The sequence below is a fragment of the Phasianus colchicus genome, chromosome 1 (genome assembly GCF_987193195.1).
Source record: "Phasianus colchicus chromosome 1, bPhaCol1.hap1.1, whole genome shotgun sequence".
Lineage (NCBI taxonomy): Eukaryota > Metazoa > Chordata > Aves > Galliformes > Phasianidae > Phasianus > Phasianus colchicus.
The window spans coordinates 93,980,944-94,008,378 of NC_143436.1; the positions used below are offsets into that span (position 1 = coordinate 93,980,944).

The 27,435-nt window shown below is 44.5% G+C and overlaps 1 protein-coding gene and 2 long non-coding RNA genes across 8 annotated transcripts; 2 read left to right on the forward strand and 1 right to left on the reverse strand.

The window, feature by feature from the left end:
• On the reverse strand, positions 1 to 26,856 carry LOC149919867 (uncharacterized). Of its 5 annotated transcripts, XR_016472141.1 has the most exons (6): positions 26,723 to 26,853; positions 22,338 to 22,481; positions 21,539 to 21,624; positions 18,742 to 18,813; positions 13,983 to 14,083; positions 267 to 404 (listed from the first exon to the last, which is right to left on the reverse strand). It is a non-coding gene; the product is annotated as an uncharacterized LOC149919867 (long non-coding RNA). The 5 variants fall into 5 exon arrangements; XR_016472140.1 differs by lacking the exon at positions 267 to 404 and having other exon boundaries at positions 10,497 to 14,083; XR_016472143.1 differs by lacking the exons at positions 267 to 404; positions 13,983 to 14,083 and adding an exon at positions 17,818 to 18,129.
• On the forward strand, positions 1,316 to 10,295 carry LOC149919868 (uncharacterized). Its single transcript, XR_016472148.1, has 3 exons — positions 1,316 to 2,046; positions 5,415 to 6,723; positions 8,820 to 10,295. It is a non-coding gene; the product is annotated as an uncharacterized LOC149919868 (long non-coding RNA).
• On the forward strand, positions 16,335 to 27,435 carry LOC116242001 (uncharacterized). Of its 2 annotated transcripts, XM_031612548.2 has the most exons (6): positions 16,335 to 16,473; positions 17,290 to 17,580; positions 19,981 to 20,229; positions 23,273 to 23,410; positions 23,982 to 24,101; positions 25,702 to 27,435. In XM_031612548.2, the coding sequence occupies exons 1-6, from the start codon at positions 16,413 to 16,415 to the stop codon at positions 25,860 to 25,862; spliced, it is 1,020 nt and encodes a 339-aa protein (XP_031468408.2). In that variant the 5' UTR covers positions 16,335 to 16,412; the 3' UTR covers positions 25,863 to 27,435. The 2 variants fall into 2 exon arrangements, with proteins under 2 accessions (XP_031468408.2, XP_090008855.1); XM_090152729.1 differs by lacking the exon at positions 17,290 to 17,580 and having other exon boundaries at positions 16,342 to 16,473.

Consider the following 27,435-nt stretch of genomic DNA (forward strand, 5'->3'; position numbering starts at 1 on the left):
CATCACTGACGTAGACACAGTGACAGAGTATCTATCACCAGCAAACCTGTACAGAAAGCACAAGACAGGGAGGAGTGGCTGCCACACCAGGAGAAGGACTTTGGCGGGCTAGAGAAAGTTTCAGAAAACTTCATGAAATTTAACAAATGGAATTGTGGAACCTGGGAAGGAATAACCTCACATGCTAGTATACACAGGGGACTGAGCGACTGGAAGGAAGTTTTGCTGAGAAGAACCTTGTTGTCCTGGTGGACACCAAGTTTAATGTGAGCCACCAACAGGCTCTTGTCACGTCAAAGGTCAACAGTATCCTGGGCTGCATTGGGAAGAGTGTTGTCAGCAGGTTGAGGGAGATGATTTTTTCCGCTCAAGTGAGAACCCAGCTGGAGCATTGTGCCCAGTCCCTAGAACAAGAAAAAGACAAGTTAATGGAACACATACCTACATGGTACCTCCAGAGCATTAGGGGGGAGTGTTATGTGATAATTAATCGGGTGTGATGTTGGCAGAAGTTTTTGATGCAAACAGCAAACACAGGCACACTTTGTTAATGTTACTGACAGAGGACAGAAGCAGTTCTGGTGGAATTAGCATACAGCCTATGTGATCTTATTTGGACAATGCTCACTCTGTATGATTAAAATTAAAGGAGAAGCAAGCTACGCTTTCTGTGTTCTCTTAAGGACAGCTACAGTCAATCTTTCTCAAGTACACTACTGCCTTTTCAAAATGGTTTGCTGTTCCTTGTGCAAGAGGAAGTAAAACCATAACTGTCAAACCCTATTAAGTATGTAAATGGAGGGAAAACCTTGAAAAGAGAAGTATTCTGAATCTGTGACAATGCATGCAAATATCATCTTATTCAGTGACTGTATGACCATTTTAAACCATAACCTGGAGGCGTGTGTTTAAATCCATAAGCATTCCAAAGAAAACAGAAAGATAACAGTCCTTTAGAACATACGAAAGATCTCCCTCTTCTACTTAGTTTATATATTGCACATATTTGCCCACTTCAGTGTGTAATTATCAAACTTTTTTTGTCAAATCAAGTGAAGTAACTAAAACAATGCGTCTTTGCAGGACAAGTGAAGATCTGATTTCAGTATTACTCTTACCTTTCCATATCCAGCCTTTGTGAACTTTCCACAGCCAGCCATCATTACTTATAGTTGCAGAGATTCTCAGCACAGGTGTCTTGTACATTGTTACCATGATTTGCAGTAGATTTCCCAGAAACTGAAGTGATTGCTCACACACAGCTATAGACAAAAAGCTTCAGAATACGATTGTCATCTGATCTTTTTACTCCTTACCTGGGCAGTTTTCCTTTTGGTGTCTCCATACTACAGTGTTTGAATGCATTCAGTGCCAGAAACTGAATGAGTCTCTTCAGCCAAAGGAACAACAGAAACCCCACCGTTCACCCCTACTGCCCCAAATCTGGTTTCATTAAATGACTGCATACCTAAAGTCCCAGCCTACATTTCTTGACCATGCAATTGGTTCACAAACATATGCTGCAGTTTTAAAGCTGTGTCTGAGCTTCTGCTTCTTCTCATTCTCAGTTGTTGGGTCAGTCTGAGACTTCTGAAATTGTGTGTCAGTCATTCAGTTTAAAAGAAGTGGACTGTGGTTAAATGGTATAAAGCGGTGAGTTTCAAAGCATGGCATATGTGGATTGGGCAGAGGAGTTCAGCGTCAGCAGAGGTTAGACGAGAGAGGGGAATGGGATGGAGCAGCAGGAAAATGTCAGTGGGAAGGGAGTAAAAGATCCTTGTTGGATATTTCCTGACCATGTGGTTTGTGTTCTTCTGTCTGTTTTCTTTCCTTGTTAAACTTCAAAGTTTTCCCTTTGCCTCTTTTAGCCAATTTGGTAAGTTGTGGTCTAGAAGAAATTGCATTCCTCTGATGCCTTTATGCTAAATATTGTGTGGCTATGCTCAGGAACCCTACGTGAAGAAATGTGATATCAGAGGTGTCTTCTTGGAAAAATGAGTCCCCTGGCAAAGACATCCCTCAGTAGCCCATTCTCTTTATCTCCAGGTAAGCTATGGTGCACATGTATTCAAAGGCAGAATGGATGTAAATGCTTGTAGAGCAACTTTACCAATAGTAAAGCAATGTTTCCCAATCAGAGAACAGAAACAGAAGCAGCAACATGAGATGTATGTATAACTATAGCTATACAAAAATATATGTAAACCAAATTTACACAAGTCATGGAAGTATATATCTCAAGGCTGAATGCAATTAAGCATAAGGCAGATGATTAATTTTACCCTCAAATCTTCTGAACTTTGAGCAAATATATATTTCTTCATGTAGACATGCAACATTTAAATCTTTAGTAATGAAGTATTTTTTGTTTTATAAACCCTTAAAATTAGTTCAGAATTAATCAACTTATGGTCAAGGCTTTCCTCTTCAGTTTGTAAAGTGCTGTAATTGCAGGCATTACAGATCACTCAGCCTCAGTTGCAGACAGAAACTGTAGCATCTCTTTCAGCTCAGGCTGACCATCAGAACTCAGTTCTTCTAATTTGTCTCACTTCCTCATGCTGCATTCACTGTTGTGCTGCTCAGTGCTGTTGGACAGAACGTGCAGAAACTCAGAAGCAAACTCTGCCCACAGTCTCTGTGTCCCTGTCCATCCTCTGTGCATTTCTATGGTGGTAGTGTTACACAGAATGTGATTCTCCTAAGGGTAGAAAAGTACTGCAGAACATCAGTCCAGCATTTTTCCTGTGGTGCTTTTTTTTTTTTTTTCTCCCAGATAGATCATAGAAACTCATGAGTTGTTTGAGTTGGAAAGGACCTTTAAAGGCCATCCAGTCCAACTCCCCTGCAATGAACAGGGACACCTACAGCTCCATCAGGTGTTCAGAGCACTGTCCAGCCTGACCTTGGGTGTCTCCAGGGATTGGGCACCCACCACCTCTCTGGGCAACGTGTGCCAGTGCCTCGCTACCCTTATTGTAACAACTTTTTTTCCTTATTTATTCCTTAGTTGTTTCAGGGTATGGTTGGATCTGAGAGTAAGGATGTCTCAGGAGCAGAGGCAAGCAAACCACGCGCTCAGTGCAGCACAGAGAGTTATGGGTGTTATTCAACATACACTCATATACACGCAGGCATCCATTTTAGGTAATCCCCATAAGCAGGAAGCAGAAACTCCCTAAGCAAGTGCACTATGATTTACTGACCCTTGAGAGACAGCAAACTGCCAAAAAGGAGAGAGAAGGAACGTGCCAGTGGTGGATCTGATAGGCAGTGCCAGCAGGGCCTCCCCTGCTTTAAAGTGCACTTTTCCTCCTCCCCTACCACAGCCTTTCTCCTGCTTTTATTCTGCCCATGGTATACAGGGTTTTTTCCACTTGCACATTGTACCCACACTGCCAACGCGTGACATAGAGCCCAAGTAGAACACCTGCTTGCAAAACAAGTCTTTGCAAAAACAAGATAAACTACCAAGGTCAGCTCTCTCTACAAAAGAAGATATTTGCAGCAACAGCCACAAATATCAGTTCCCTTTAAACTGTCAGAATACTTTGTTCTATCCCAGGATCATTCTTCAGCTGGGGCCTTTAGGTCCCTGACAAACCAGTCTAAATCTCTCCTCTTTTAGTTTGAAACCACTGTCTTTCATAACAGACCCTTTGAAAGAGTCTGTCCCCTTCTTTCTTACAGCCCTTCTTTAGTCACTGAAAGGTTGCTCTCAGGTCTTCCCAGGGCCTTCTCTTCTCTAAGCTGAACAGCCCCAGCTCTCTCAGCCTATCCTCATAGTGGGGGTGTTCTATCCCTTGGACCATTTTTGTGCCCCTCCTCTGGATGCGCTCCAACAAGTCCATGTCTCTCCTGTACTGAGGGTTCCACATCTGGATGCAGCACTCCAGGTGAGATCTCACCAGCTCAGAGTAGAGAAGCAGGTTCCTTGCATGCTGGTCACATTTGATTCAGTCTAGGATACACTTTGCTTTCTGGGCTGCAAGGGCACATTGCTGGCTCATGTCCAGCTTGCCATCCACTGGTATTTCCAAGTCCTTTTCAGCAGGGCTATGTTCTATCCTTTCATCCCCCAGCTTGTACTGATAGTGGAGGTTGCCAGGTGCAAGATCTTGCAATTGGCTTTGTTGAACTTCATGAGTCTCTCCTGGGCCCACTGCTCAAACCTGTCTAGGTCTCTCAGTAAGTCTTGCAGTCTTCCATGTTTTGCTTTGTAATTATCTGTGTTACGGACCAATCAAATTAGAACAAAATGCTGCATTCCACCATTAGTGGAAGTTGTTCAACAGTGTAGCAACTTCCCTCATAGAGGTATGGCTTAAGTTTGCTCATTAAATGAAAGGATAGCCTAGGTTTCCCACTCCTATGGGGAACCTTGGCAACTGTAATTAAATCTCTCACTAATAATGGAAAGAGGAGAGAATTAATGCAGTTCAGAAATGTAAAGATGGATTCCCCATTGCTGCCATCTGGTTATGGTTTACTGATTGTGCTGGGATGAGTTTGGATCATTCTTGAAGAATTAGAGAAAGAAGAGGGGAGGAACATTACAAAGGGCCAGGGCCCATGGACAGTGTGAAGGAACAGTGTGGAGTAGTCCTAGGTCACTTGGTTTGAGGATGGAGAATTTGAGAATTGTTCAGTAACTACTGAAAATGCACATTTCTTCACCCAGGATCACTGGATAAACAAGTTATTTAGGCCAATATCCTGCTCAAGTAGGGTCAGCTATGAATCTCATACACTGCAGTGACCACTGAGGAATAGAGAATCACAAAGCTTGAAGACAGATCTGTTGGGTGATGGGTTGGAATTGGGTGTGCAGGGAACTGTAAGTATGGTTAACTGGCCTGCACTTTTTTCAGATCTCTTGTGTGATCCTCAGACTTCTCCCCTGTCTCCAGGTGAATGGTGGAAGTATACTGGCTTTTCCTCTTTGTGTGGGAATAGAATTCTTCACCAATGCTTGTGAACTTCCACACATAAATGTGTGAGTTACCAACAGCACTGTCATTCATCTTCCAACTGAAAGGTGATTAAGCCTCTGGGGCTGCAAAGGCACACAGGGCAAGAGCTGTGCACTGTTGCTGTAGACAGTGAAGCAGCTCCTGTTATTTCCCAACACTTCGTTTAAGAGGTTGCAGACTCAGCAGTCAGCTGTTCTTTTTTTTTTTTTCTCTTATGAGAATGCATGTCTGCTTAGTAAGGACATTAAGAACCTGTTGTTTATAAGTTTATTCAGCTGTAGTGATTTACACAAGTATCAGTGTGTCTATGAGAGTAAATCAGATTGTTTTGATACATTCTGATCCATATGGTTTCTCTTCTGTGATCAGTGGTTTGCTGTTTATTGGTAGTAGTAAGGAAATAATTAAAGACAGCGGGATATTCCTTTGCATCTTCTTCAGTCTAAAGGCACATCAGATTTGTGGTAGTGTAACTGCTGATGAGCTGACATCATCTGAGAACAACTGATGTCCCCCATCTTTCTTCAGCATCAGTTTATGCTGTGCACCCTTGTTTTGGTAAGCCTTGTTTGTATGCTGTTTCTTGTTTTGGTTTCTCAGTAACGTTCTATATGTGGGATGGATAGTTAGTCCACTCAAATTGTATCTGAGAGTATATTTTTTCCAGCATAACTGTGTGTACTGTATTGGGTTTTAGGTGTGTGTGATCAGCTCTTGAGGAAACAGGAGAAGTGACGCAAGAAGAACAACCAGTTTAATTCACTGCATCACAATTTGTGTTTGAGGGAGCCTGACTTTGTAGGGGGGCTGTTCTAGGAAAGAGCAGATGACCCCCCATGCAATTGTTTACAACATCTGAAGGTGTATGGTATGATGGGAAAGAGGTAAAATAGATCAGAGCTCTTGTGTAAAGTGAGCATTGTCCTCAGTTACATTTGTGCTATGGTAGAACACAATAGCTGGGATATAGAGTGACTTGCTTCTGGTGACCCCATTTTTGCCTAAATTGCAGAGACTTGTGACTTGGCTGACTTAAAGTGTACCAGTTTGTTAGGTCGTTCCTTGTATTAGGTGGATAGCCTTGAAGACTTCGAAAAAGGAGGTCCTGACTGCAGTAGACAACTGAGGCAGGCAAAGAGGATCTGAGATGAGCAGAGAGGAAACCCTTCAAAGATCTTTCTCTCTGGATAGGAATGTTCCAGAGTTGTGGTATTTGAAAATCTTGCATGGTTGTCCTATGATATGATGCCTGTTGTGTATCGTAAAGAACTGATGAATTGCAGATTGTTTAATTAAATGCTTTAGTTAAATACTGATCTATAATAGATGCTTTGCAAATGCAGTAAATAAAGAAGAGGAACACAGACACAGTCTTCCAAGAGATCCAACAGCAAGTTGGGAGAGTCTGTGGAGTAGAACTTCATGGATTTCCAGTTCAATTTCTAATCAGTTCTACATTATCTGTCCTACAGTTATAGCCTAGCATCCCTGTAACATTTTATGTTATTGCTGAAGAATGTATTCCGCTGCAGTAACAACCTCATTGAGCTGTCTGGTACAGCTTCTCTCATCTTCCAGAATGTCTAGAGGAATCAGCCTTCTTCAGTCAGCAGTGGATTTCATGCCTTACCTAACAGGACCTTAATTCTCAAGAGTGCACTTCAAGAGGATTGAAGGAAGTATGCTGTCAAGTGATATGATGTATCTGGTTATCTCCTTTACAAAAGAGGCTTTCAACTACATGTGTAAGGTAGATTTATAAGACTTAAGAATAATGTTTTGTTGTGCTGTGCTAAGTGTCTCAGAGTTACTTTTATCCCTACATCACATTCCTTGTAGCACATAAAAGAATTTTTAACAACCTATAAATGATGCCTCTACGATACAGTTAGGAACTGAGAGTCTTTTAACTGAAATGTGAAAATGCATACCATCTCTGTCCACAATTTCTTTTTCCATTGCTTTTTGAATCAGTAAGTAATGAAATATATTTTTGCAAATAAGTCTTATTTTGGATTCAGGCAAAAAATCTAAGTGGTGAATTTCTCAAGTTGTCATTTCAGAATTGGCAAATGACAACTTACTGCCTTTTTTTTTCCTCCCTGATTTTTTTAATTCTGGAGAGATCCCCGGCTCCAAGACTCTGGCAAATATACACAGTTTCAGTCTCCAGTGAGATAAAAATAAATGTATAAAAAGAAAGGCTCCAGAGAAAAGAATCAGGGATGAGTATCAATTTGATCTGTATACCTCTCAGTATTCAGGGAGTGCTTTAAGGTTTGTTAGAGTCATCAGAAATTCACTTTAGAGTGTGAACGTCCATAAGAATAACTGTCCACACGTGCAAGTGATCAGAAGTGCTGTTGTAGAGGACTGGAAAGTATAAGGTAGAAATCCCTGCAGTCCATATTCTTAATCTTTCAAGTTGTGAAAGTCAGTCTCATGGTGACCTTCCTGAGCTTCAGAAGGCTAAAGTCTGGCTGTACTTTTGCTGCAAAGCAAACTCTGTTGCGGTGTAGTTTGGACCTATTCAGGGGCTACTCCATTAGAGAAGAACTGGGCACAATGGTGTCTGCCCTCCTCCATATTAAGAGTTGATCCAGTTTGCTCTGCCATCAGATAAGAAATCAGCTCTGAAGGCCATATTTGCACTTTCTAAAAAAGTTACTTCAGATTTTCAGGATATGCAGGAATTATCTAGTCTTAAATGGCCATATTTATTTTTCTGTCTTAGCCTCAACCAGGTGCTATCCTGTTGAAGAGTCACAAACAAAGACTTTTCTACTTGCTTTTCTGTTTAAACTTTGCATGCTGAAGTTTTGACGCCACAAAAAAAAAAAAGCTTTTCAATCTCATTCAGTTTGTAGACTCCTAAGTTGTTTCCAGTGGAGATCTTGTACAATGATTTTCAATCTTTGGACTCCTTTTTTTTAATATATATAGTTTGACAAGAGCCAGCAGTGCTCTTGCAGCCCAGAAGGCCAAAAGTATCCTGAGCTGCATCAAAAGAGGGGTGGCCAGCAGGGAGAGGGAGGGGATTGTCCTCTTTTTCTCTGCCCTTGTGAGACCCCTTCCAACCTAAACCATTTGATGATATCATAATCTAGATTTGCTAAGCACTTAGGGTCACAGTAGGAAGTTAGATGGGCTGGATTTTTTTTTTTTTTTTTTTTTTGTCAAAGATGTATATATATGCTATTCAAAAGAAATTTGTTAAAGTTTTTAGATGCTCTAATTTTCTCCTGAAAAGCTGTTTGCTGGCTTTTGTCCCTGTTTTGTACTGTGTCCAAATATTTTCCTTAAATTATCAAACTATCCTTGTATTAACTTCTTTGCAACCGCAGTAGATGTAAGGCTTAGACATTGCTAAGTGAATTTTGCAGTGAAATTTTAGCTTATGAGATCTCTTTGTCTTTGTAAGTAATGTGTATCTAAGCAAATTGAAGCTAGCAATATAAACGAAATTACCCAGTTCATTTTCCAACATGGAGCATTTCGCCATCTTGATTTTTAACACCCAAAAATGAATCAAGACAAAGTTAGAACAATCAGGAAAAGATGAAAAGGATGGCCTGGTACTTGAGGAGTGAATGTGCAAAAAAAAAAAAACTGTTTGACAGGAGCTGAAAACCTCTGTTAGAGATGTTTTTGTCTCTTACCTAAAAGCAGGGTAGGAAAAGAGTAGTGAGCAGGGGACACTGAGAGTTACTTGATAGCAGCCTCAAAGCAGGGCCCAGGTGGGGACTAAAATTGGTCTGAGTCTTGTAATTGATGTTAGAAATGCACAGGAACAGCTGACCTGCAGCAGCTTGTGACAACTTGGATCCTATTCTGACTTGTTCACAGAAACAGACCTTCTTCTGACACCAATGAAACTGGCCAAAGCCTATCAACTACAAGTATTGTGCTTAGCATCCTCAATTTGGATGTTCATTCAGCCAAATTCTGATTCTGTACCAGAGCCCTGTGGAGAAGGACCTGGGTGTGACAGTGGCCAACAGGTTGGTCATGAGCCAGCAGTGTGTCCCTATGGCCAAGAAGGGCAAAGTTACACACAGCCAGCTGTTTAAGGGAGGTTTTCCTTCCCCTCTTCTCTGCCCTGGGGAGGCACATCTGGAGTACTGCGTCCAGTTCTGGGCTCCCCAGTTCAAAAAAGACAGACCTTCTAGTAAGAGTCCAGTGGAAGGCTACAAAGATTATTAGGGCATTGGAACATTTCCTGTACAAGGAAAGGCTGAGAGACCTGGATCTGTTCAATCTGGAGAAGACTGAGAGGGGATCTCCTTACTGTACATATAAAGGATGGGAATCAAGTGGATGGGGCCAGGCTCTCTGATGGCATGCAGCAACAGGACAAGGGACAGTGGGCACAGACTGGATCACAGGAAGCTCCATACAAACACAAGGAAGAGCTTCTTTACTGTGAGAATGACAGAGTCCTGGTACAGACTGCCCAGAGAGGTGGTGGAATCTCCCCTCTGAAGATACTCAAGACCCACATGGATGCTTTTCTGCGTAACTTGCTGTAGGGAAATGCTTCAGCAGGGGGTTGGTCTCTGCAATCTCCAGAAGTCTCTTCCAACTCCCACAATTCTGTGACTGAACCCATATGTTTCGAGAGCTCGGCAATAAGTATTTTTTCAAAGCAAACACAAAATATTTCACCATGCATACAATGGTGCTAAATATAAATTGTGAATTGTGCAGTGTCTGTCAATTATTCCACAGTTAAACTCTTGTCTTCCTGTGATTGCTATGGGTCAACGTAGGAGAGCTATGTCAGAGAAACTATATGTGATCACTACAGTTGACTTGGACAACTGGGAAGTAGGGTGATGGGTGAGAACTGAGATGGGATGACAGGCAATAGCTGATGCTGGGACCCATGGTAGCAGAATTGGTGCCTTTACCAGTGGTATCCTGAACCTGTGCCCTGAGCAGTGTGTGTGAGAAGGCTGAGAGGATGTGGCAGCAGTGTTCTGACAGGGTGATGCACTACCCTGCTGCTGGACTGTTCACCTGGAACGCAGCACTGGATGTACTCCAGTGCCCTGAGAGCTCCATAGCACAGTGCCTCCTCTGTGTGCCTGCTGCTCAGTTCTCAGATTTGCCCAGGTCTCCTCATATGACTGCTCAGCAGTTGTGGAGCTGGGGGTTGCAGGTGGGTGGAGGTGAATTTAAGATGCTAATCCTGGGGCTGGCTGATGGCTGGAGAAAAGTGGGAGGTACTCACTGATACGACAAGAGGGAGAAGGTGTACAAATGACGGCAGCTGTTAATGAGCAGAAGTCTGATTTCCTTCTTTAACCCCGAAGAGCTGGAGGGAAAAGCTTGTGTATGTGACAAACACAGGGATTTTAACTTGTCAGAAATTAGAGCTGAAAATCTCTCTCCAGCTTGCCATTTCCATACTTGGAAGACATGGGACTTCTCTGCTGTGCGTTACAGGGCACATCTGCTCTCCAAGAGTGTACAACCGTATGCACAATAAAAATTCTACTGTATGTTTTCTACTTGGTTTATTTTCAACAGAGGGTTTCTGCAGATTAAATCTCCAGCTTGCTCTTGGTTACTGTGAAGAATCTTGTCTCCTTTGCCCCTTCAGCATCCTCCATGCCATGTGCTGTTACTTGAATGGTTTATTTTAGACAGGGCAGCAGCATTTGGTTCAGTGGGTCTCAGACTGTCTCAGCATTGCATAGAAGAAGTGAATGCTGTAGCAGGAAGCATGAGACAAGGGCCACAAGTGCGGAGATGAATCTGAGGTAAGGCAGACTTTCTGCTGGAAATCCCCTTGCTCTCTCTTGGTGCCTCAGCATGCTCGTCTGTACAGGTTTATTTCATTTTGTCAACATTGTCCCTAAACCCTTAACATGACAAAGTCCTCATCTGTGTTTGGAGGACGAAGATATTCTTTTCATTCTCTTGTCAAGAAAAAGGTGAAAGTATCCACGTATGCTGTGAACAAGAGATGGTTCCCTTGGGTCCTCTTCACCAGAGATTTGTCAGTGACCAGCATAAACCTGGGACTTCCAGAAATCTCAACCCTGACACTTGCAAACATTGGACCATTTAGGATGAGGGATAATGTCCTTAAGTTGGGCCAGGGAGGTTGGATATTAGGAAAAATTTCTCCTCAGAAAACAGGCAGCCTAGGAGAGTGGCAGAGTCACTCTGCCTGGACGTGTTAAAGAATCATGTAGATGTGGCACTGAGAGATGTGGTTAGTGGGCATGGTGGTCAAACTGGGTGATCTTAGTGGTCTTTTCCAACCTGAACGATTCTGAGGGGGTAATCGCCTAAAGACTCCATTTGACAGCCCTGTGCAGCTCTGTGGAGTCCCTGACATGAAAGGACCTTCATCTATGCCCATAGTTCTGGTTACTCTTGCTCTGCTGGTGCATCAGAACTCCTTGGCTAGTTTCACTTAAACAAACCAAGAACTCGTTACTTTTTTTTTCCTCCCCCTGCATTAAAATCAATCATAGAATTGCTCAGGTTGGAAAAGACCTTAAAGATCATCAAATCCAACTGCAACCTAACCATACTACCCTAACCCTAACAACCCTCTGCTAAATCATGTCCCTGAGCACCACATCCAAAGGGTTTTTAAACACATCCAGGGATGGTGACTCAACCACTTCCCTGGGCAGCCTATTCCAGTGTTTAACAACCCTTGCTGTAAAGAAGTTTCTCCTGTTATCCAAACTAAACTTACCCTGGTGCAACTTGAGGCCATTTCCCCTCACCCTGTCATCAGTGAGAAGAGACCAACCCCACTCTCTCTGTAAGCACCTTTCAGATGTGGGAAGAGGGCAATAAGGTCTCCTCTCAGCCTCCTTTTCCCCAGACTAAACAGCCCCAGTTCCTTCAGTCTCTCCTCGTAGGGCACATTCTCCGAGCCCTTCGCAAGCCTTGTTGCCCTTCTTTGGACCTGCTCCAGAACCTCTGAGGTGCCCAAAACTGAACACGGTACTCGAGGTGAGGCCTCACCAGTGCTGAGTGTGGGGGCAGGACGACTTCCCTAGTCCTGCTCACCACACCATTTCTGATACAAGCCAGGATGCCATTGGCCTTCTTGGCCACCTGGGCACACTGCTGGCTGGCTCATATTCAACTGACTGTCCATGAGTACACCAAGGTCCCTTTCCATCAGGCAGATTTCTGGCCACTCCTCCCCAAACCTGTAGGGTTGCCTGGGATTGTTGTGACCAAAATGCAGGACTAGACACTTGGCCCTATTGAAAGTCATACAGTTAACCTTGGACTATTGATCCAGTCTATCCAGGTCCCTCTGTAGTGCCTTTCTCCCCTCAAGCAGACTCTCTTCCAACTTGGTGTCGTCTGCAAACTTACTGAGGTTGCACTCAATCCCGTCGTCAAGATCATTAATAAAGATATTAAATAGAAGTGACCCCAGTACCGAGCCCTGGGGGACACTGCTCATGACCAGCTGCCAACTGGATTTAACTCCATTGACTACAACTCTTTGGGTCTGGCCAGTGTTTCGTCCAGTGGAGCATACACTCATCCAAACTGTGGACAGCCGGTTCACATTCTCCACGAGAATGTTGTAGGGGACAGTGTCAAAGGCCTTACTTACTTACTGAAGTCCAGGCAGACCACACCGACAACCTTGCCTTCATCCACTAAGTGGGTCACTTTGTCATAGAATGAAATCAGGTTTGTCAAACAGGATCTACCAGTCATAAATCCCTGCTGACGGGGCCTGATCCCCTGGTTGACCTTTAATTGGTCCAAGATGGCTCCTGAGATCATCCGTTCCATAACCTTCTCCAGCACCGAGGTGAGACTGATAGATCTGTAGCTACTAGGATCATCTTTCTGGCCCTTTTTGAAGATGGGCATCACATTTGCCAGTCTCCAATCCGCTGGGACATCCCCAGTTATCCAGGACTGATGAAGAATGATGGAGAGTGGCTTGGCAACCACATCTGCCAACTCCCTCAGCACTCTAGGGTACAATCCATCCAGCTCCATGGACTTGTGAACATCCAGCTTTGGGAGCAGGTCCAAAACCATCTCATCGTGGATTATACAGGATTATACAGGATTATACAGGGCCTATTCTGCTCCCCATCCCTATCTACCAGTGCAAGGGGCTGTGTGCCCAGGGAGTAACAAGTCTTTCTATTAAAGACTGATGCAATTAAGGCATTAAGCACCTCAGCCTTAGCCTGATCCTTGGTCACCAAGTTGGCTTTGACATCCAAGAAGGGATGGAGATTCTCCCTGGCCCTCCTCTTGCTGTTGATGTATTTGTAGAAATATTTATTGTTGTCCTTTACTTCAGCGGCCAAGTTCAGTTCTAGCTTTGGCTTTTCTAATTTTCTCCCTGCATTGAAGTCCTTTGATTTGTTCAGCACAGAGCAGAGGAGCTGAGGGGATGCCTGATGGCGGCAGCAGCTCCCCAGAGGGAGCGGAGGGGCAGCGCTGAGCTCTGCTCTGTGTGACAGCGACAGGGCCCAGGACCAGGGGGATGACATATAGCTGTGTCAGAGGAGAGGCAGCTGGGCGTTAGGGACAGGCTCTGCACCAGAGAGCAGTGGGAATGGCCCTGAGAGTGGGAGTTCAGGGAGTGTTTGGACAACGCTGTCAGATGTAGGGTTTGAATTTTGGGTGGTCCTGTATGGTGCTGAGAGTTGGACTTGACCCTTATGGGTCCCTTCCAACCTGGGGTACTCTGTGATTCTGTTATGTTCTCCCCATGGTTTCAAGGGTCCTGCTGACCCCCAGAAGCAGCTCAGACCTGCAGAGCCAGCCACAAGCAGCACCACAGCTGCTGCACCTCTTTGGTGTTTCTGTGCAGCGAGGCTCCAGCACTCAGCTCTGCTGCTTTGCTCCGTGTGAAGGCAGGCTGCGTGCATTTGTAATAGTAAAAATAGGTGCACTGCAGGCAGTCACCGGCCTATTTAAAGGCAGGTGTGGGAGTTAAGATGAACAAGTTTTCTTCATAGTGCTTCACAGCATATTTCCTGCTTTACTTACTCGCCTAGGCTTCTCAGTGTCCGGTGCTCCATCAGGGCCTCCTGCCATGTAGGGAACCAGTCTCCCTCCTCAGTTGAAATGATTAGCAGTGCTGTCAGTGGCTGAAAGGACAAAATGGCCCTCTGAGCTTGCAGTTCACCCAGTGAGAAAAGATTTTAGTTTGCCTGCCAACTGCGAGTTACTTCATTTTTCCTTCTACTTGTGGTTTCTGTTAAGCCACACAAGGTGTTTTTTGTCAGAGAATTTTGCATCTTCACGTAAGAAGGAGAAGTAATTTCCCCTGCAGTTCTGTGGTGTTGTAAGCATTCATTAGTTGATGTTAGACAAGATTAAACTCTAACTTCGAAAAATACCTTATGTATAGTAATTGGCAGAGTTGATGTTAAGACATCAACTGATGGACGGCAGCAAGGACAGGGCATGTGCTGTCATCTTCATGCTGGCTGTGAGCTCGCTCTTCTGGCTGGCAAGGGTGTTGGGGGACAGAAGGAGCCTAATGGGACTTCACATCCCATGTGATGTATGGAGCACAAGCACTCAGAAATATTGAACTCATAAATGTACTCATTTGCCCTGGAGTCACTGCGAGGGAGACTAAATGCTGGACACTGCAATGTCACCGTCATGCAGAGTGTCTTCTGTAATAACGGAGCTACAGCAGAAAGGCCATATTTTTCTTTCATTTTACTGCAAATCTGTAAGTGAGCTCTGGAAGGCTGCTATCACTGACTAGAGGAGAAGTTGAACACTTGCTGGATTGTGCATTAGGTGGACATCTTGTTTTTTTGAGGTTCTGAGCTTTTTTGGGACACAGGTCTGAAGTGACCCTCATGTGAGCAGTCCTTTTTGCCTCCTGTCTCCACCACAGCATTGCACCCCAAAGTTCAACCAGCTCACCCTTCCAGTGTGAAGTGAAGCTGGACACAAACATCCAAGGCAGGTGGCTGGCCCCCATCTTGCAACAGTATTTGGAAAGACAATTTCTTTAAGTAATTGCAGCTGCAGAGAAGGAAACGAAAGTGTTTCTTTAAATACTTTTCTTTCTCCCCTGCCCCCTGCATGGCTGCAAGTATCTAAAGACTCACTTCACTGCTTTTCTCAGAGAAGGCTATTTCTGTCGCATCGTAGATCAATTTAGGACTGTCCTATGTATGTACGGTAAAGATAGGATGGTTCTGTGGCAGCTCTGAGTGAACTTGTAGATCTCAGACACTAAAAGTATGAGGGAGATTTCATTGTCATTGCCAAGGAGTCTGAGGGACTGCTGACTGAAATTAGGAATTATCGAGCAAAGATAAATTGTTTGAATAATAGTACAGATTGCAATGCAAGGGCTTTAACCATTTCTTATAAGCATGCTTATACACAGAGCTGGGCTTTGGGGAGCTTCCTTAACTTAATGGGCTGTTTAAGTCCAAAGAAACAGCACAACAGCATTAGAGCCGCAGCTGCATCCTGAACTCCTGTCACTGTTGTTCCCAAGCACATCTGCTAAGTGTGTCTGAAAAAAATCCAGATCTTTGGCTCTCATGCTGTGGCAGTTTCTGCTGCCTTGCTTGTGTAATCCTCCTCTGCACTCCGTGGAAAACATGAGTGAATTTCAAGTCATCTCAATGAGGGTGAACCAGGTGAGTGACATAGTTGCACTCAGGTACTGTGGACAACCAGCTCCCGGTGGTTCTTCAGAACTGGCTTTTCAGTCTCATCTCTGGGAGCAGTGCTCCAAATAGAGGCAGACTGGCTTTCAATCATGTTCAGTCTTGGTCTGCAATGCAAGTTTGCCTCCCATACCCTGTATTCTGCAACTGGGACAGTTGTACAGAGCCCTTCCTTGCCTCACAAGTGCCATCATGTCTCTGGAAGAGCCTTGCAAAGTTCAGGCTAGTAGAATAGCTTTTCTATGCAGAGGGGCAGCCTCCTCTAACACCTTCCTGCAGGTGAGGCTGTTGGTGAGTGACAGTCATTGGCACTGCAGAAAACGGCTCATCTGCATGCTTGCTGCTTTATCTGGCTGGCTGGATTTCTCTTCCCTTTGTGGGAGATGAAAGAAATGGGTGTTTCCCCTTTGCCTGATCTCTGCATTAGGTCTTCTGAAATGGGGTATGCTGACCAGGGGAGCCTTCTCCTCCCCTCACCTCTCAGTCCTGTTCTCATGCCTGCAACTAGCTCCAAGGTGCAGGGCTTTGCAAAGCACATCGTAGCTCGTGTTGGTTCAGTCTGAGTTCAGTCACCCGCAACCCTGCAGGTCTATTTTGAACCATTATTCAGTCTGTCCAGTATGGGGTTTTGTATGGGGTTTCTTTTCTTTTCTTTTCTTTTCTTTTTTTTTTTTTTTCACCCTTGCTTCTGACATCATTTCCTGAACGCTATATTCACTGAGCTCTGTAGCCGGATCGTCTTCTCTGCATATGATGCAAGGAGCTCTTTAAAATGGATTTCAACTCTCCTTTTATTCTGCAGTGTTTGCTGGTGATAACAACTGTTACTGCTGGTAAGTGGGATTTTTCTTTATGAGGCTGTGGTATGGATTTGCCTAGATGAGCTGACACCTTAATTTTAGTCTAAGATCTTTCAGGGATCTACCAGATTTCTATAGATCAAGTAGTCTAACTGCTAATGCATGTAAGAAGCAGCTAGACCAGAGTAAGTATTTATTATTAATCTTGTTATTACTTTAGTATTCTAGTGTTAACTAACATTATAGTATTTTCTCAGTGTGCTGTGTCTGCAAAAGCATTTCAATAGAGAACATAAGGTCCTGGTGTGCAGAGTGCTGTTTGAAGGGACTGAAGAGCAATGTGGTCCTGTTCCTGCCATTTACCCATCTGGGATTTGAGTGCAGGAATTTAATCATGTGCAGGGATACTATGAGACTTAGTCAGACTAACACTGTGACAGCTTTCCTTTGTTACCCAAAGGAAGCTGTGCAAGCAGCAATTGTTTCTGATACCATCTGCACCAGACCTATGGCACTGATGCCATGAGGATCTTTCTCTGTACAGACTCTCAGTGATCAGGAAGGATGATAGAGGACCATGTAAAATCTGGGGAAAGACCTGCTACTGAAACATCTGTAGCAGTGTGGATGGTGTGTGCGTGACCCTCACGGTACATGGGGAAAAAGCTAGCCTTTATAGAAAGCATACTGTCATCCTTTCTACTCCTCTGATTTTCAATTCCTCATGTCCCCAGCCCATCACTAGTGGTGGGTCCCTCTTGTCTGGGCTTTCATCGTTCTGGGAGGCTTCTGAGGATGGATGGATAGATGTGCCAAGCTCACTGCCCACATTCTGTGTTCTCCTTCCAGACTCTTCTACCACGATCCAACCGATCGTTGGTGCATTCAGCGGCAGCTCAGCAAAGTTTTCTGTAGGAGATGAAAGCTTTCAAAATGTCCGTAAAATGATATGGAATAATAATAACTGTTCCACAACTGTGGAAAATGATACGTTGTTGGCCAAGTGTCACTCTTCTTCTGAGAGACGTCTGAAACTGGAGAATGGCTCTCTAGTGCTGAGAAGTGTGGAGAAAGAGGATGAAGGAAACTATACGTTTTTTTTCAACGGTAACAAAGCACTCTTTACACTAAAAGTATTTGGTAAGTGGCCCTGTTAGCAACAAATAACTTGTGAATGTGTGATCCTGGCTGGAAGCTGCTGATTTGAATTTCTTTCTAAAAGACCTCTTGAGCTTTTAGGAGTTAGAAGTACCTCTGGAGCAGCAGGCACAGCTTCATTAAGTCTCAGGGAGCAGTAATGACGAATGTAAGCTCAAGGTTGCTTTCACACCTATGCCGTCGGTCTGTTGAGCCTTCCTTCAAGGAGCCAGTAAGTTGAGCTACAGGCTGTTTCCCCCGATGTAAGTGACAGTAGCATGAGGGGTTTATAAAGCTGAGTCTACATACATGCAGCTGGAGATTTCAGTTCATTTCCAGAACAATATTCCTGATGGCTGTCATGAACAGACTGCTTCATGTAGTCAAGAAATGGTAGTGAGAGTCCAAATATCATTTTCTGGTTCTGTCATCCGAAATCCATGAAGAAAATTGTCTAACTCCAATGCAGTGTTAGAAAGCAGCATTCCTTCATTCCTCACAATACGCACTGGGCGACTTGACAAGTAAGCGCACCGTCTCAGAGTTTGGGTCCTACATTTCAACAGTTAAGACATAGATATGCAGTACACTGGCACAAATATTCATTCTTTTTCAAGGACTCATTAATATATGTCCCTTTGGGCACGTTCAGTGGTATCTCAGGTGGTCAAGTGCCCACTACTTCTCCCCCATTTTCCAGCATTCACTTCATCACTGAGACCTTTTGGCAAACTTTCAGCTGCTTTTCCCCAGTTTGGAAAATTTCCATTGCTTATTACGGCATAGTGAGCAACTTTTGAAACAATGTATGTGGAACCTGAGGAAGATCTCCTTACACTTACTGTGTGCAAAAGATACAAGTGTTCGATTATGACTTCAGTGCTTCTTGTGAGGCAAAATCATTGAGAAAAAAGATAAAAGTATTCTATTATGTCCTCAGTACAAAATTATTGAGGTAAACAGGCCTGTTCACCCACTGAAGTTGAAATGGAAAGTTTTCGAACTATCACTTATTGATTCCTTTTGCTAAGCTAATATATTGGTTCTTAAACCAATGGACTACTCCCTTTTGCTAAATAAACCTACCTATATCAGTTCTCAGGTAGCCACTGGTAGCTTGCGGACCAGCACTGTCTGTGTAAAGACCATCAGAGGGTACCTTACCTTGCCAGTCTTCCAGATATCATCTCTTTGGCCTCAGAATTCCTGCTTCCCTTCCTTTGCCTGGTCATCTTTCTGTGAAGTGAGAAAATGGAATGTGGTCACTTTGATACAGAATCCAGCTTGTTGCTTCATTTTATACAGAGAGGGCTTGAATAGGTTCAGCCCCTTGCTGAAATGTGCTCTAGACCATGGACCATGGCCAGTGACCATGGCAAAAAAGATTGGTGGCTCAAAGTATGCAAATACTGCCAGGTGTCCTGGTTTTAACCCCTATTTCAATGAATTTGCTTGGGGAACTTATATCACCTCCTGTGTTCTGTAGCTGTGAAAGTTTTTTCCTAACTACTAAGGTATTTCTGGAGGTAGTGAATTTAGATTGAAGATGATATCATACTTGAGGAAAAAGATCTCTGAACTCGCTTACATGGATGTTTGCATAGATATTCACAGAAATTGCAGAATGGCCCAATTTGGAAGGGACCTCAAGGATCACAAATCTCCAACTCCCCCGTAACAGGCAGGGCCACCAACCTCCACATTTAATACTAGACCAGGCTGCCCATGGCCCCATCCAATCTGGCCTTGAACAGCTCCTGGGATGGAGCATCCACAAACTCTCTGGGCTGCTGTCATAAACCATGTATTTGCAGTGTGACAGATATAAGAAGCAGGCTGGTTCCTTGCAGTAGACTAAAGAAAAAAATCAGTGGTACATTCTTTCAGTTTAAGTTGTCCCGGTCTGGGTTGTTCTATCTAAGTGCAAGTGTCCAGTGTTTGTACCTATCTTGGGCATGATTTGTACTAATTCCTCTCTAAAACAGAAGCAGATACAGTAACAGCAAAAGTACAGAACTCTGCCCAATGATCTGAAGCTATAATGGGTATAATCAATTACCCACTGATTATAGAGGAAGCCTTTGGCCAGCAGAAGCTTAGTGTGTCCTCAGATCACGGTCTTCTGTTGCTATCTTTTTCACTTTCAACAAGGAAAATAAAGAGGTGCCATGTTTTTAAAGCGTCCCCAAAATGTTGACCAAGTGTCACCAGTATGGTCGGGTGGGTGCTGTCAAGGGCTGGGATCTGGCAATTGAAGAATCTGGTTACTTAGTGATATGCTCCCTGGCTAACAGTGAATGTGATGGGAGCCCTCTTGGTAGCAGGGAGCTGTCAGTCACTGCTGGGTCTGCTCATCATCTCTCTTCCCTCTCCATTCCCCACTGCCCTGTGCTGTGTGACCAGAGCCAATCATTGATGCCCGGTGCTTCCCCAATGGAACTGCAGACTTGACTTGCCACATGGACAGCAATGAGAGCATGACATTTGAATGGCTGCTGAACAATTCTCAGCTGAAGAACCATGAAGCTTGTATTAAGGATGGTGGGAAGAAGGTTCGCCTGGAGAAAACTGTGCCTGGGGAATTTGTATGTAAGGTTAAACACGATCATGGCTTCCTGAGGACTAGGCCCATTGTGCTCTCCTGCAGCTATGGTGAGTAATGGCAGTGCCAGAAAATGTCTCTTTTGGTCTCTTGCAATGGGAATCAAAGGTGGTGTTGCCATTGGTATGAAAACGAGGTCTCCTGTCCTTGGGCAGCTGCCTTCCAGCCTTACCACATCCTCACAAAAAAAAGCATTCCCTTGACTTCCTTCTACTCTGTCTCAGACTGAACCTACAGTTACAGACAGGAGGAAAGCTAGTTCAGCAGGTCCTTTGACCCAAATCTGCTGCAAGGAAGGGTCTCTGTATCTCTGTTTTTCTGCTTCCAACTACAGGGCTCTTACATTCTCTGCCATGTCAATTTTAAAACATGAGCTGCTTCTTGCTCTGACATTCACCCATAACCCTGACTGCCTTCCAGATTCTCCAGCATCCCTTGAAAAAAACGTCTGCTAATTTGGCTCTGTTGCTGCTGAGTTGTTTTGCCTCATCTTTTTTTCTGCTTGTCTAGAACAGCTACACAAAGATTTATCAGACTGTACAAATACTTCCATCAGCCCCTTGTTATCAGAGGTGCAGTGATGGTGTAAGTCACTTACTTAAAAATAAAATTTAAAAAGTAAATATTTTTTTCCTCTCTGTATCTCCTGCTTGAGTATGTTTCTCTGTGAGGATACTGAGACTTCACCCATCTTCAAGCTCTTCATAAATGCCCAGTGATCAGACTGAACGAGACTATAGTTAAATGAGACAATAAGTCTGGATCCTAGGACTACTAGAACCCATGATGCAGAACACTGGTCAGTGTTGTAAACTGGCTTTTAATAAAAACAAAACCATCCTGATTAGATATCATTGATGGAGATGCAAGTGAATGGCTTTTGCAGTGAAGGTGGTCATAACGTTTTTGACTAATTTAGCCATAAGTAATTTAACCAAGCTTGGTTGGTAGAGAAATTGTACCATGCACCTAATGTTTTAGAAAACCATCTGAAAATCTGTAACTCTGCAGCAGAGTTGAAAAGTAGAGGTTGAAAAGTACTGCCTTTTCTTATACAGCTGGTGTAGAGTTGATACAAAAGCAAAAATACTGACTTGAGCCCTGCATCATGTATTCTGGTGCTCTGCAGAACTGCTGTGGGCTTTTCGTGCCTGATCACTTTGGTGGCACGGGCCTGCCTGCACAAATATGGCATTAGTGATTGTGCAGCCGCCATTCTAACTTTGTCCAGCTGAAATGACCTAAGGTTGTTCAGCACAAACAAACACAAGTTAACTAAGACACTGAGGAAAGAGAAGGCAAACAGCCACAAGCTCCGAATCGAGCCTTGTGATGAACCACACGAGTGCTGACACCTACTGTTGTTTGTTCTGGGCGGCTGCCCAGTCCCCTGGGTCGGATATCGCTTCCTCTTCAAAAGCTCATGGGGAAATTTGGTGATAGCTCTGTTGGGACAAACATGTGTTGGGAAGGGTATGAGAGGAAGGAAGTAGCAGCGATTCTACTTTTTTTTTTCCCCCCACCAAATGCAGCCACATTGATAAGAAGTGATCTAGAGCTATTATACTTACTAGAAAAATGAAGATAAATGAGTTCAATTTTGAGAGCTGCTCTGGAAGTAATGCCTCCTATATTACAATGTTGGCCTCAAACATCAGAAGCAGACGGTGCTATTGCAATAGAGGTTGAACCTTCCCACCAGTACCCCATTACATGTTGCCCTGTGACAGATGGCAAAGTTGTGTCACTGAATTCTTCCATGTGGAAAAAGGGGCACACATTGATCTTCGGCACTTGGTGAATGCTTCTGGAAACCAGACAGTGGATGTGAGCACAGTGAAGCAGGAGATGGTGCTTTTCAGCAGCGGCAACGGCAACAGTGGGTCACCTCTGCTGGTGCAGATATTTATGAGTGTGGTATGCAGGCTCTTGTTCACTGTTGGTGAAAATGCACAGCTAATGATGGTGACTATACTGAAAAACAGTGTTTTGTAATTTTATCAAATAATGTTATTATGCTCTTTGTATCTGTTATAGTTTCTATGAAAATAAATAGGAGGCATTATTTTTGGAGCAATCTACGTAAATGAATTAAGGACTAATTCATTTTGCAGGTTATTATTTACTCCAGGCAAAAGGCTTAACATAGTTTACTCACTTTGGATACAGGATCTATGTAAAAGCACTCATTTGGGCAACCTGTTGGCTGATGAAATTCATTCGGAGTTCTTGTTAGTAAAAAACAATTTGGCAGAAATACTATACATTTCCCAGCAGCAGAAGGGCTGTGATCATAGAGGATCTAAAACAAATGGATAAGAAGTTATCAAATCAACATACACAGAGTGATTTTATTATTCACGTTTTATTACTACATTTGCTTTATTTCTGATTTTTAACATAACATAACACTTTGTCTCAGAAAGACCTTTTGAACAAACAGCACATTTGTAGGAAAAAATATTCAGGACATATACTATGCTTTCTGACACTATTCTCTCGAGTTTTCATCAAAATGGAAATAAAATGATTAGGGCAATTATTTCACACACAAATGCTTACAATTGCTTTTACCATTCTGCCGAATAATGTGGATGTAGTGCATCCTGGAACATCTGCAGCACTTCCTGGTCTCCAGGGATGCTGGTGATCCACATGTCTGGGGTCTCACATGCAAATCCCAGGAGCAGCATAGACTGTGTGGCCCTTCTTTCAACAGGAGATGCTAGCTAAGGCCCAATCCCTCTTCTGGGCTGCCTGTTTTCATAGAACTTCTTAAAATGTAGTATCTCTCAAACCTCCACCTTCTCCGTTAAATCTGATTGAAGCTTGTGGATGATCTGCTATTGTTTGGAGTAGACAGAAACAGACCTTGTGGTTGGCTGCACAAGCTTCTTAGTGGAAAAAACTCCATATCATAATTAAATGATGTGATATGCATGATGGTGTGCCACAGTTCAGAATTTCTCTCGCGTCCCTGATCCAAATCAAAGCAACATTGAAGCCCAAATGTCCTCTTCTGGCTGTTGAGATTCACCACTGGGGATAAAGGGGCTTGCCTACCCTGGTAATTATAATGCTGTCCTCTTGCAGGAGACCTTCTGCAGTACCCGTGGTTCATCTACATCTTGGCAGGATGTGCAGGGGCTGCAGCCATCCTGGTGGCTGTTGTGTCCTCGCTCATCTGTTGCTGCATGAGGAGGAAGCACAAGTTCATCCCCGTACCCTCAGGTGAGTGGGGATTCCTAATTGCCAGAAGGCTCTTCCAGAGAACTGTGTGCAGGTTGGGGCTGAAACTGCCTCAGTATGAAATGGCCTCACCTTGATGGGTGCTGCTCTTTCACCCAGTTCTCCCTGGCCCAGTGGAGCAGAAACCAACTCACTGATAGGCAACTCTTATGCCCAGCATGGTCCTGGAGAAAGCCTTGCTTTTCACTGTTTCAACTCACGTGCGCTGTCCAGAAACAAGCACAGCAAAACCTTTTCTATGGGCAAGAATGCTGAACCTTGCTTGGGTCTGATGTGAAGGGACCTGAAGGCTTCTGCTGGCTGTATTTTGCCAGCACCTGTCCTCAGGTGCTCTCTGCCCATGCCCAGTGAGGCCACCCCAAGCTTTGATCCTGCCAGCACGACCGTGCTTGTCTCTGGCAGGTTGGCAGTGGGCCTCCATCCTTGGCATCTGTTTGCTCTGGGAGTGGAGCCAGGGCTTCGTGAGGAGGAGGCACAAGTGTGCTGGTGGCCTGGCATCTTGCTGGGATGTGCAGGACCTCTTTCCTTCAAGCCTCTGGTTTTGGCTTTACAGAGGAAGAAAAGGATGACGGAATAACAATGTCGGTGGTGTCCAGTGAAGGTGTGAAGAGTCCCCCCAATGGAGACCATGTGGAGGCTCAAGCTGCCCAGATTGACTGCCCTCCAATGCCAGGTGGGCCCAGTGACTTGTTTTACGTCAGATAGTCTGCTGGAGAGGGTGAAGGACAAAATGGGTGCATGTGGCTGCTGGGGAGGAGCTGTCTGAAGGGGAGGCCCAGATGCCACATCCTGTCTGCACTACAGATATTGCAGCAGGGCAACTGATGGTACAGCACTCATGCTCTGCTCCTACACAGGGGTAGCTCCTCCTTCACCCAGCAGTGAGATGAAGCAGCAGCCATCTTATCAGCATCCCACAGAGGGTACAGGTTGCAGGTTGCAGACTCTGTGCCAGTGTCTGCAGAGCTCAAATACGTCTGAAAAACCGGCAGCCCACTCTAACGTAGCAGCTTTCCTGCAGTTTTTATCACCCCTCTCTGTTCTCAACAGTTGTTTTTTCATAAGAATCAGCATTGTTTTAATAGGCCTTGTCCTTGGGTCATGATCTACCAACAGGGACATGGTGGAGTGACTGTCCCAGGAGGTGTTCAAGAATCCTGTAGATATGGCACTGAGGGTTAGTGGGCATGATGGGGATAGGTTGGTGGTTGGACTGAGTGATATAGTGATCTTTTCCAGCCTTAATGATTCTATGCTGTAAACAGAGCTAAACCCCTTCAGTCAGAGGCTTAAGTATCTCCTTAAACTGAGATTAAAGTGCAATACAACAGCACTTCAGACCTTTGGGAAAAAATAAAAAAATAAAAAGGAAAGGAAGAAAAAAAAGAATGAAACCCCAGAGCTTTAGCACAGCATGGTCAAGAGAACACAGTGATAAAACTCTTTCAGAAATTTCCAGTGAGCATTTGATATCAATACTCTGCTTTCTGCACCGGGATTCCTTCAAATTTGTGTAACAAATATGAATGCTGGCAACACCTTCTGCAGTAATGCATCAGCTGCTGAAGTATGAGAAGAGATATCACAAATCTGATATGCACTGCATAGGTCGTAACATGGCCTGAGCTCTTATACTGTTGTTCTTCACTGCACTGCACACAGCAGCTTGCCTGCTCAGCTGTACTTTCTATCCTTAGATGCTTTTTTGCCCTGCCTTCAATTTATTAAAAATGTTTATTAAAGAAGTATCATCCTTAAATGACTACTAACAAAGCATTTGTTAAATGTAGGGCAAGAAAAAAAATGGTGCAAGTAATTCAGATAATTGTTTAATATTAATATCTTAAATAAATGGAATTTATTATGTCTAAAAAAATCCTCAGCCTTAGCATCCCATATTTAATTTCTCTACAACTTAGTAGCAACAGAATTGCATGTGAAAAGTATTAAGGTAAGAATATATTAAGTATGTGTACTTTTAGGCAGCTTTTATGGTTCAAATGTAATTGAATAGATTTGACTTCGGTATTTTGGGTTGCTGGGCTCCCAGAGCTTTCAGCACCAACGTATCTTACAGAGAAACCATGATAAACAGTATCAAACAATCAAACAGTAATCAAACAATAAATGAATGGTTATGAAGCATACTGAAATTAGGTTTGTAGCAGCCTGCGGAGGGGGCAGCTGGCAGCAATGGGGGTTGAGGGAAAACCTTTTCTGCAGGGATGACTGTAGTGCACACATGTATGAGCCACTTCTCCATTCTTTTCCAGATGCTGCCCGGACTGATTCAGGCACTGAGCCTCAGCCTATGGTGGAAAAAAATTTCCCAGTGGCAGTAGAGCCTGGGGAAATGCCAGACCCAGAGATGATGGCTGATGTGGAAAGCCAAGAAAATGCTTCAAACTGTTTCCCTGACCCAATTGATAACTGATCTGATACGCTCACTGTTCCACCCTGTCCTGAGTCCCGTGACACCCATCCTTTGCATCCCATAGTCTCGCTGTAAGAATTGGTCTGAAAAATTTTAGCAGGGGGAAGACGTGATGTGTCAGGCCTGCTAAGCTCATTTAAAAAAAGAAAAAAAAAGAAGTACATGTGTGGCTTCAGGACCTTGGGCTGGCAGGTTCAAGTAGAAAAATTGGGCAGCTCTCTGGTGCTTAGCTTGTTAGCAGACATGCAGTTGCTCTGTGGAGCCGTAAGGACACCTGGCATCAAATGAGTGATGCCTCCTGCTTTCTGCTCACTCCATGCCTCCCATCTTTGCCAGCCAGATGCTCCTGCAAGGGGAAGGTGGGATAGGTAGATGTGGCAGCATGCCAGTCCCAGTCTCCTGAGAAAGTCTTTTATCATGAGGCACTAGCACAGGATGCCCAGAGAAGTTGTGGATGCCCCATCCCCAGAGGCCTTCAAGGCTGGGCTGAATGGGGTGGGCAACCCTAACCCTCCGCAAGGCTTCAAGGTCCCTTCTAACCCAAGTTATTCTGTGATTCTATAATTTCAAAGCATTTTTTCATGAGCCCTGCAAGAAGCCTGACCAAGGCTTCAGCAAAGTGTCTGCTACGCTAGGTGTTAATCAGAACTGCTGCTCCAGACCCCACTGGTATCTTCAACCAGAGAGTAACTGCTCAGGATGCCAGAGCTCCAAAAGCTCTGTTGCCACCTGTCTTGCCTTCAGCAGGAGAAGACCCGGGGCTTGGACGCATTCATTTTGGCAGAAATATTGATTATAATGCCGAGATGGTTCATCAGCGCAAGCGTTAGTGCCTTTAGTGCAATGGTTTAGCTACTCACCGCAAGCTGACTGAGCCGGCCATCTGCCTGTACGCGCAGGCTTCCTCAGCGCTGCGCTGTCTGCACACACAGCGGCAATCTGCAGTCTCTCCGGCAGCCCTTGCTGCAGTGTGCATCTCGGTGCCAGGCGGGGGAGCCGGCGGGTAGCTGCGTGCCTTGCTGGCCACTCCGTGCCTGCACACGGCAAGGCTGCGCGCTGGTGCTGCGCGGCGCTAGGCTGTGCTGCGCGTTGTTCGCTTGTTCTGCGACCGCTTCTGGATCTCTTGTGCCGTGCTGGCAGCGATTCAGCCCAGCTCTGCTTTTTAAAGATGCTGTAGGAATCAGATTTTCCGTGGTAAGGGGGAGGTGATGATTTCTCTTATGGTGCTGCGCTGTCTCCTTTCAGTACCAACAACATTCCCCGGTGGCCACGAGCTGAGTGAGAGCCGGGTGACAAAGCGTGGTGTCTCAGGCCGTCTCCGCGATGAATGCCTGCTGCTGGTTTCCTTTGCAGCCCTGCTCGAGGGACCGTCCAACAGCAGCAGGTCAAAGCTGTGTGCTGCGGTGAGGTCGGGGGAAACGTACAGAGACTTCCTGTAACTCTGTGTGCTCGTGCCCAGCTATTGTTCTTTTATGGTTGGTTTTGTTGGTTTTGGTGTTTGGTCTTTTTTTCTTTTCTGTTTTCCCTGCAGTGATTTTGGGTTTTGTTCCTAATAAAAAGATGTGTTTTCTAA

Excerpts from the sequence above, each read along its gene's own strand:
- LOC116242001 (XM_031612548.2), top strand. The coding sequence starts at position 16,413 with ATGGATTTCAACTCTCCTTTTATTCTGCAGTGTTTGCTGGTGATAACA. Across the intron at positions 16,474-17,289 it reads GATAACAACTGTTACTGCTG|ACTCTTCTACCACGATCCAA; the intron begins GTAAGTGGGATT and ends TTCTCCTTCCAG. Across the intron at positions 23,411-23,981 it reads GTTCATCCCCGTACCCTCAG|AGGAAGAAAAGGATGACGGA; the intron begins GTGAGTGGGGAT and ends TTGGCTTTACAG.